Source organism: Megascapheus bottae, chromosome 2, assembly GCF_031878675.1.
Source record: "Megascapheus bottae isolate mThoBot1 chromosome 2, mThoBot2.hap1, whole genome shotgun sequence".
NCBI classification, from domain to species: domain Eukaryota; kingdom Metazoa; phylum Chordata; class Mammalia; order Rodentia; family Geomyidae; genus Megascapheus; species Megascapheus bottae.
Genome location: NC_143510.1, coordinates 71,277,421 through 71,286,318, shown reverse-complemented (window position 1 = coordinate 71,286,318; position 8,898 = coordinate 71,277,421). Strand labels below are relative to the sequence as shown.

The window sequence follows — 8,898 nt, the reverse complement described above, 5'->3', positions numbered from 1 at the left end:
AAAAAACAAGAATAGCATTATAAAATTTGTGCTATCTTGAAACACTGAACATTACGTTTTCATTGTAAATTTTAGTTCAGAGATTGCTATGAACTGTGTATAAGAATATATTAAAAGAACATACTTAACCGCTTCCCTACAGTCTTTTATCAAGAGTTCCCCCATGTAAGCATAACTCTAAGGGTCAAAGTTGAACAAGTTTTTCTTGGGAACAAAACTAAGAAGAAAGAACAGAAAAGCAATAAAGAATAGAGTTATTACAAGTCAGGGAATGGTCGCTTAGGACATCACTCATCTCCATCATCTGTTTGATTTTAAAATTTTATTGCAAAAGATGTCTAATTGCTGTAAATATTTTCCCACTGAGAGGAGACTACAACAGATAAAAGTACTTTTCCTAAAATTACATTTTCACAATTCATTTGTTCCTGTCGTTTAACCGTTTGGGCTTTTCCAGAAGATCCCTGAAATCTGAGGGACCATAAGAATATTCTGAGAGAACAAAGAACAGCCCTTTGCTCTGATCCCAGCCATGGAAGTCATCTTCATTTCAATTAATTTACTTTGCCTTTATGAACTTAAGAGTCTTTCAAGGAGGCTGACATTTCACTCATCTGAAAAAGTTTGGAATGTGACAGGGGAAAAGGGAGGAGAAGTAAATCAAAGGAGTTAGCAATTTTCCAGATGCAATGTATTTTTCTTCTCTTTGCTTCAACCAGAAATTTTAGACCTCTAAACTCTCTATGCGAAACCACAGTGGCAAATACAGCTTAAGGCATAATATGTCAAGAAACAAACCCTCAGACGTACATCGGAATATGTATGTCCCCACAAAATAAATATAAACTTCACTTACATGCTCCTTTCACTGACAATGTGAACTTCAATATATTTGCTAGGTATTTTATGGACGCAGGACAATTAATGCAAGTTTACTTTTAGAAATAAAATTTTAGTTTTAGAATGTTTAGTAATGTGTTGTTGGGTTTTTTTATTTTGTTTTTATATTTTTACCTTATATGTGTTAACTAAGTCATTGAGGCCATGCCAGCTTTTTCATTAGAACATAGCATTTATTAAAACTGTCCTCACAACTATATTTTCAACCACACCGGAATATTGCAGTTATTTTCTTCAGCCATATGGTTTCAGGAAACTGTGCCCAGATATTTCATGCCAATATTGATGGTCATTTCAGAAGAGATCTTCTTTAGCTGAGTGGAAATTCACTAAAACATCTACAAGCTTAAAAAAAACAACACTTTGAGGCTTGAAGATAAGTTCTCAGCAACAGGGAATATGATGATTGCTTCTGGGAGCCAGTAGGAGAAAATGACCACTAACTCCACAAAACACCCCGGTTCAATATTTACCTGACAGCTTTGGTTTCTTGACATTTTCCCCAGTGTATTTCCTCCTTTATCAGGTATCATTTTACAAGGGATTTCTTGTTATACAGAACTAACATAAATCAGGCTAGAACAGAGGAATTTGTTTAATACATTTATTCTTTTAAGAAGTTGCATGACCATATTTCATTGACTGGTACAATAGGGGAGGAAAAAGTCATACTACTAAAACAGCGTTTCTGGAACCTGGTGCATGGTAAACCTATTTAGTCTCTTCGGGGGTTCATTCTTAGATTTTTTTAACGTTAAATAATAACAACTATTCATATAAGCTGGCCTCGCTGTATATCCTGACCTTTAGCAAATCCACACACAGCAGCTTATTGTGGTATCCTTAAATATGAGAAATAAGAACGATTTACTTTGCTATGAAAAAAAAAATAAAATAAAAGAGTACTGTATGTTACATGGCCCAAGAAATATTGGCAGTGTGCTCTTTGGCTTTCATTCGAAGAACTGCGATACTGGAAGATCTCCTTTCGAACTCTGGCTTTGTTTCAAATGCATGTCCATTGCTAGCCCCGGTAAGAAGAGAGTCAGTGAAGAAGTTGTTGAGGGGCATATGGCTGAACTGATTCTGGTGGTTTGAAAACCCTGTGTAACTGGAATCTGTCCGGGGCGAGTGAGAGTAGGGCGTCATGCAGGAGGAAGTGTCACGTGGTAACATGCATGACGTAACCACAGAACCACCACTTGCGTTCCCTGCCCACAAATTGTTCTGAATCTGGAATAGATAAAAACAACAAATATTACATTCGCGCTTTCTCACGTGTGTCCTTTTTCTTAAACGTTACTGACAAAGTCGGGTAAGCTACTCATTATTTGTCACCATCCAGTGGTCTGTAATTACACTCTAAACACATACAACTCTGACTGAAAAAAAAAAAAATATATATACATATATATTCAAGAGATTGTGCTAGCTCGTGTGCTGTAATAGATCATCAAAAGACAGAATAGGAACCACATAAAACACTCTCTAAACACATCTCCACCTCTTTCATATTCTATTTATAGCCATGATGTTTAAATGCATCTGGAAGAGTTAGCCGTAATTCAAGAATTTGATTCCTGTGCTCCGAAAAGGGGGTCTAAAATACGGTTTTACGTTGAAAGATCATTTACATTTTTCTGAAGAAAATGAAACAACAGCGTCTTTTGTAGGTTCTGAAGTTTGACTCTTGGTGCAGCTGTTCTATTGGAAATTGAGGCTGACAATAGGCCACTTGGTCTATAAAAGTATTTGTGATCAAATTTGTTTTGGAAAAAGTTTGCTCTATATTTTTTAACAGTTCTGAAGTTCTGAAAGATATCTACTTGTTTTAAGCATGTATTTTATTATTCATATATGACACAGTGAATTTGAAACAGGCATGTGAACATGTAAAACAAACAAGAATTCCAAAACATGGACCATTAGCAAATATTGAAAGTGCAGCTGAAAAAATCAGCAAAAATATCAGAAAAGGATAATTAAAAATCATTCTATAAAACACCATACATGTGATGTGAAACTGCAAAGTTATTTCCCAAAAGTTTCTCAGATCATACTATTAAGTCTTTACAGAAACCATTTTCATATAATAGTATCAACAAATGCACTTTCTCTAAAGCTACGAGCTCAGAAATGCGAAACGCAATATAACTTAGAAAATATGAGCTTTATATTGAAAGTATCCCAATCTCAATAAATAACAAAAACAACTTTGAGCACATGCATTACTTAGAAGCACAGAAAAAATCATGACAAATGGCAAGGTCTGTGGCAATGGAAAAAGGAGAAAATGTACCAAGGAATAGCCTTAGGTGATAAAATAAAACTATATACTTTTTTTTTTTTTGCCAGTCCTGGGCTTGAGCTCAGGGCCTGAGCACTGTCCTTGGACTTTCTCAAGCCTAGAGCTCTACCACTTGAGCCTCAGCACCACATCTGGCTTTTTTCTATGTATGTGGTACCGAGGAATCGAACCCGGGTCTTCATGCATGCTAGGCAAGCACTTTAACCACTAGGCCAAACTCCTGGCCCAAAACTATATACTTTTAAACTTTGGTTTTATGCTTACTATTGGTTTGGGGAAAGAAATCTTACTAAGCACACCAGGCTGGTCTTGAACTTGCAATTCTTCTGCCTCATCTTCCTCAAAGCCCAGATTACAGGCATGTGCTACTATCCAGATGACATGGTTTCTACATCCGGGTTATAATACATTTTTAAATACAATGTGGTAATACTATATGTGTTTCAAGGTCATAAAAAGAAAACTGGATTCAGGATTTTGACCAACAGACTTGTCTTCTTATAATGGTTCTTGCTTAAAGACTCAAGGCTAGTAAATGGAATCTCTGATTCAATCATACAAAACCCAAATTTAACCTCACTAGTGATGATTAATAGTACAAAATACACTCATAAATTTAACACTAATAGATGTCAAACTGTGAGTCAAAAAGATTGTTTCACCAATTTCAAAGCACAAAAGGAAACATACACAAGCTAATGCCTACCATAAAAACGTTTGAATTGGGTATTTTAAAAAATAAATGAGAAGATAGTGATGGGATGTATTTATTTTGTGTTAATGGGTTTCTTGATTTATAAATGATATTAAAATTTATTAAAAATAATCCCTCATATGCCGTGTGTGTGAGTGTGTGTGTGTGTGTGTGTGTGTGTGTGTGTGTACAATTACCAACTAGGGAAAAAATGAAAACAGGAAAATACAGTTGTGGAAATATATCCACTAATACACATAAACAAAATTTTCTAGCCAAAAAAGAATTAACATTAATCTGTAAACTGAGAAAAATAATCTATAGAGTCTACTGAATTGAAGCAATTAAAGGACAAACAATTTTATTTTAATCTAAACTTCTTATCTGGATCTGATCAAGCATTTGAGGAAGAATTTCTAAGATATGGATCTTTTCTAAGCATAGCAGCTTGATAATGAAATCTTCTACAGCAACATTTCAGATGGATTAGAAGACATCCAGATACTTTCAAGAACTTTTGTTTAATCTCATAGACAGGGAATCTGATACATATTTACTAATATGCTTTGTTTCTGCAATGTCTTCTACTTTGTCCTTATGCCTCACTCCATCTCCTACTCCCTTCCTCTCCTCTCCTTTGTTACCCTTCACTCCTTTAGTATCTTTTATTTTAATATGTCTGGCTTACTTTCAATGGCCTTCCATAACCTAGTAAATAAATTTTCGTCTCAAACGTTTAGATGAGAATCCTAAGAGAGTTATTACCAGTGAATTGTGATTTTTCTACTTTTTGAAACACTGTGCAGATGATATTATTATACATATAATAACTGTCATCAATTTCTATCTCAGCTAAGTATTGTGGACAATTTTAATTGGTTCAAACATTCAGAGGTGAATGTCTTTACTGCTCCCATTCTGCAGAAAATAAGCTACACAACAGATAGCTGAAGGGCTTTTTCCATACTCTGTAACTCTTAACACTGCAGGTCAAACCTGATCCCTGGAAATTTGAAGAAAGTCTATAGTAACATTTATCTAATTATAATCCCCACTATGTAGATGCTGGCAGGATCTACTCTTTGAAAACAAAACCATAATTAGTAATCACAACTCTTCCTTCTACTGGAGGTATAAGAGAACACACTGCAACTTAATGAAATCTATGGAATAAGTGAAAAACCCATGAAAATGTGAAATTTGGACAAACCCATTTTACTATAGTTAAAATTGTATGAGCAATTTATGCTAATATACCTACAGTTGTTTCATAACTTCAATTCTAGATTGCCATGCTACCAGAAGTCATATTTGTACTCTTAAACCTTGCTGTGTCTATTTATCTAGATAAGTTTTACTTTCTCTGTCCAAATCATTCCCCATCACAAATGAATTTTCTTGAATTTTATGATTCACTATATCAGGTTGGGAACTCTATATCAAAATAATGATGATTATGGCAATGGTGGTGATGCTGCTGATGATAATAGTAACAATACAGGAAATCATGAAATCTACTGCAATGAGGAAACATTTTCTGTGGTCTTCCTTCCAAATGTAATAATCCTCCACTACTCCTTTCATTTTATTCACTTCCCATAGTAAGAAACTGTACTTTGTAAAAAGGGGCGGGGGAAGAACATTGCATTTTTTTTCTAGTCCTGGCCTTGGGCTCAGGGCCTGAGCACTGTCCGTGGGCTTTCTCAAGCCTAGAGCTCTACCACTTGAGCATCAGCATCATTTCTGGCTGTTTTTCTATGTATGTGGTACCGAGGAATCGAACCTGGGTCTTCATGCATGCTAAGGAAGCACTTTAACCACTAGGCCAAACTCTGGGCCCCCAGCATTGCATTTTTTGAGAGAGCTTTAAAATGGTAAGCTATCTTCTTCCTGTGGCATTATTTTCCTTAAACAAATAATCTCTTTCAAGCATGTAAGTATGTAAAAATCTTTTCGGGCAGCTATGGCATAATCCTCATGTCTCCTTAGACAGCTCTTCAGTCTTTTAAACTATGCAATGTGACTTCTCAACTCCATCATTCATATCAGGTTCCTCTTGTCCCTTGTCAATACATGCTATCTATAACAAATCATCACTGTAAGAAAATGTGGCAGGTATTAGCCTCACTGTTAATCACCTGATTCTATTAGCATTTGAAGGCAATACTCGATTAAAAAGCAAAGTTAAGTGTTTTTTTTTTCATAAGCTTATTGCTGTCAAAGTGGGTCCTCTCCTGCCAAATTTTATTCTAGGTGTGTGCATGGAAGAACAGTAGAGAGCAAGTTTTTAAGTAACCTGCATGCATGCTTTAACAAATTGTGTTAAGTAAAACGACACATTACTTCTCCAAAGCTAAGCCATGAAAATCTCACACTATGGACTCATTTAAAGCAATGTTCCTGTTTCGGGGTGTATTGTAGATAGTACTAGATCAGTCCCAAGCAACCAAAGATTTTTTTGGACTCTAAAATTGTACAATATTCAAGTTCTTTACAACCACATCTTTCCCTTGTGCATTTCTAAAAAGAGAAAGTAAGGAAAATAGCCTTCACATTTTTTTCCTTCTGATATGTTTAAAAGAAATGAAGAACCTAAAAAAACATTCCATATTTTAATGTGCTTCCCAACACTGTTTTAAGTTCTAGGGGAATGTTCAAAGCATTGTCTCGGGAACTTGGCCAAATATCTTCCATTAGTATGAATGGAAGTTCAGCTGACTTACTCCCCTCCACTCTGAACATGTGCCCCTTAGTGTTTTCCTAAGCAAATTAAAAAAAAAACTGAACCCCTAATTATCCTATAATTTTGGAATTATTGAGGGGGAATTTTTTTGTTTCATTCTTTTCAAGCAATCTGAATTCACTGGCTTTACATTTTTCTTCAAGAGACTGAAAGCAAGAGAAAGAAAATTTTAGATAGAAAAATATACACATATATATTAAGAGTTCTTCATGCCAGATATGTATTTGTAATGAATTGAAATATTATAATAAATGATGGCTATTAAATGATGTATTTCATTTATCTTAGACTTGATATAGATATATTCTTTATTATCAAACTGCAAATTTTAGTATCCCAAATTTGGTGTACACTTCGATGATATCTGTTTACTTTAAGGGTAGTGACTTAACACTTTTAAAAACTGTTCACACATTGTAATATGAAGTTTAATCTAAAAGACAAAGTTTAGGGACTTACAAAGAGTACTTTCAATAACTTTGTAATGATAGTTTATTTGTCCTAAAATCCAAACTTTAATTTTTCTTCAACAGAATGTTTACATTTACCGACCATTCTGTATATTGTTCAGAATTTATCAAATAAATTTATTATATATTATCACTATGTAACTTATAAAGTAGAGAGAATATACCCTCTTAAAATTCAAAGTATTAATTCTTACAGTAGAAGCATAATCTTTAAAGAAAGTATCATATACTTTGCTATTAAGTACCTTAAAAGTTTTAAGGTGAAAAAAATAGTAAGTATCAGACTTTTAGCAAGTTGCAGATTATTTTTACTCGTAGGATGACTTCAGTCTCACTGATTTTTCTAGTTACTACATTCATGAGTTGTTGGGAAGAAAAAGTCTATGTCTTAGTAGTGAATTTGCTAGCAGTGATTGACATAAACTGTATTCGTTTACCTGACCAATTTGACTGTTTTAGATACTACTCCTAAAAATTAAGTCAACGCATCATCTCTACATATTAGGTCTTTCTTTCCCAAAAATACTTTAAAATTGTATATAAAATATAAGGAATTTAAAGTCCATTTTCATTTCAAAAATTATTGGGGTCTATTTGCAATCATTAGTACCCATCTATGACTCTCCTAGCAGAGGATTACAATAGCTCAAAACCTAGGTACATAAGGTCATATAAGATGAGACTACATGAAAGGATATAGAGGATATGGAAACAAGAGCTTTATCTTGATTGTTTTTCTTAATGTACTATGTTATTTCTCTTCTCTCTTTTTTTTGCCCTTTGGTTAATCTCATATTGTTATGTTATCTGACTTTGCTACCTGGTGTATTGTATATACATTTATTTGTTTATTTGAAATAGGAAAGGGAATGTGGGAAAACAAGATGATTGGGGGGTGGGGGAGAGAAATGGGGACAAAATCAAGAGAAGGGGTGCCAATGTGTGAGAAATAATGCACTAACTACCTGGCAAATGTAACTGTAACCCCTCTACACATTACTCTAACAATAAAAAATAAAATAAAATTACTGAGAAAAAAATTTTCCTGAAAAATTGTAAAACTGAAATGAGTATAAAGTTTGGCAGTAAAAAGATCTTAAAATAAATGTAGATTATCCCTTTAAAAATTTCATAGAAATATTTTGAGAAATTTGTAACAAGGAAGAATGCTTGTGGGGTTGTTTTTTTAAAAAAAACTTAAATATCACTATTGGATGTAAGAGTCATAGGAGACTGATAATTTAAGAATAAAACAGCTTAACAAAAGAAAATTTTCTTCTGTTAAATAAAAAAGTAAAATCTGTCTCATAAGAAATGGAAATACTTGGAAATTTTCAAATAACGTCATATAAATGTATATAAATGTTTGCTATTCCAATGGTACTTGAAAGATACTCCAAGTCAAAACTGTAAAACTATTAAGTACATTTTTTCTTTTCCTTTATTGTTGAATACATTCTTTACTTTTATAGTAATCGTGATCATTAACATGATTATTTTACAGGAAATCTCACCAGAAAGACTTTGAAAGAATTCTCCCCAAGTGAACTTATTTCAAAGAGGAATAAAATAGCAACACTTAGTCTTCGCTGTTTTATTACTGTGAAGCAACTGTTCATGTGGAATGTTTTCCAGACATTTGTTAGATTGTTTTTAGGTATTTTAGTATGTGCATGTTAACTACTGCTGATTCATCAGTGCTGGATTCATCATTAATGACAACATCCCAATTACAATAAATCCAAGATCATAAGAAAAATGTTTAAAATGTAAATACATAAAT

General features: G+C 33.6%; 1 protein-coding gene across 2 annotated transcripts in view; it reads right to left on the bottom strand.

Moving 5' to 3' along the window:
- Positions 1 to 1,093: 1,093 nt before the first annotated feature.
- The window catches only part of Alx1 (ALX homeobox 1), a 29,851-nt gene continuing 22,046 nt past the window's right edge, over positions 1,094 to 8,898 (bottom strand). For both annotated transcript variants that reach the window (XM_090357440.1, XM_090357448.1), the window contains exon 6: positions 1,094 to 2,133. In XM_090357440.1, the coding sequence (XP_090213566.1) occupies positions 1,813 to 2,133 (321 nt within the window). In that variant the 3' untranslated portion in view covers positions 1,094 to 1,812. The remainder of the gene's footprint in view (positions 2,134 to 8,898) is intronic.